Raw genomic sequence first — 928 nt, 5'->3', positions numbered from 1 at the left:
ATATGTTCAGAGTAATTGAATGAATGAAAATAATTCTTATTTATTTCATTGAATTTTCATCATAAATATTGTATAATAAAGGTAAGTTTCAGATTCCCTTACCTTATCCCTCAAGGCTTCTTGCTGCAAATACGACCCTGAGAAATGTCTAGTCAGCGACTTGCACTCTTGGCATACTTAGCAAGAACATGCACGGATGCTCAGGACAATGTTGGTTGTCTCTCCCAAAAGCAACAAAGTCAAAATATTAGATTAAGTTATAGCTGTTCTTACAGTCTTTATCAATTCATGTTCTTTTTTACATAGCTCTATAATTGATCTCACCTCTCCAACAGTTATCTAAAGGAAAACCTGAGCCACATCCCTTTTTCTAGTTCATAATAATTATATTCATAAATATCTTTAATAACGAATTAGGGAGTAAATTTAGAACTTAGTCAACTGTTATGTTGTCTGCTCTTGTCACATAATAGGAAACATTTTAAACTTGAAGATTATTTCTTTACTACTTTTAGTTGTTTACAGCAAAAGAAGCCCAAAAATATGTTCAGAGTAATTGAATGAGAATAATTCTTATTTACTCCAACAGATGGAATCGCCACTTGCATATGGTATAATTTCACTTTTGAGCATGTTTGAAATTTCATCAGAAATACTATATAATAAAGGTAAGCTTCAGATTCTCTTACTCTCTATTTCCTTCTCAGAAGTTCTCATTAGTAGCCCTTCCTCATTTACAGTTAAAATATTTTTCTTTTAGTATTTCTTCTTTACCCTATCTTCCAGTTGTTCCTGGATATTATCTGTCGTACTTTGGTCTAGATATTTCTAATATTATTGTGATGCTATTGTTATTAAGTTGTATACGCAGAGACTTCTCTTGTTATAGTATTTCATCACTTGTAAGTCAGAATATTTAAAATTTAAA

The 928-nt window shown here is 30.8% G+C and overlaps 1 protein-coding gene across 1 annotated transcript in view; it reads left to right on the top strand.

Moving 5' to 3' along the window:
* Positions 1-589: 589 nt before the first annotated feature.
* CATSPERB (catsper channel auxiliary subunit beta) overlaps positions 590-928 on the top strand; it is a gene marked incomplete at its 3' end in the record, with an annotated part of 85378 nt that continues 85039 nt past the window's right edge. Inside the window, exon 1 of the mRNA XM_008588223.1 lies at positions 590-668. Within this exon, the coding sequence (XP_008586445.1) occupies positions 590-668 (79 nt within the window). The remainder of the gene's footprint in view (positions 669-928) is intronic.

Source organism: Galeopterus variegatus, unplaced genomic scaffold (genome assembly GCF_000696425.1).
Source record: "Galeopterus variegatus unplaced genomic scaffold, G_variegatus-3.0.2 Scaffold4725, whole genome shotgun sequence".
In the NCBI taxonomy this organism is placed as follows: Eukaryota; Metazoa; Chordata; class Mammalia; order Dermoptera; family Cynocephalidae; genus Galeopterus; species Galeopterus variegatus.
The sequence above is the reverse complement of the archived record's forward strand: the minus strand, read 5'-3'. Positions and strand labels throughout refer to the sequence as shown.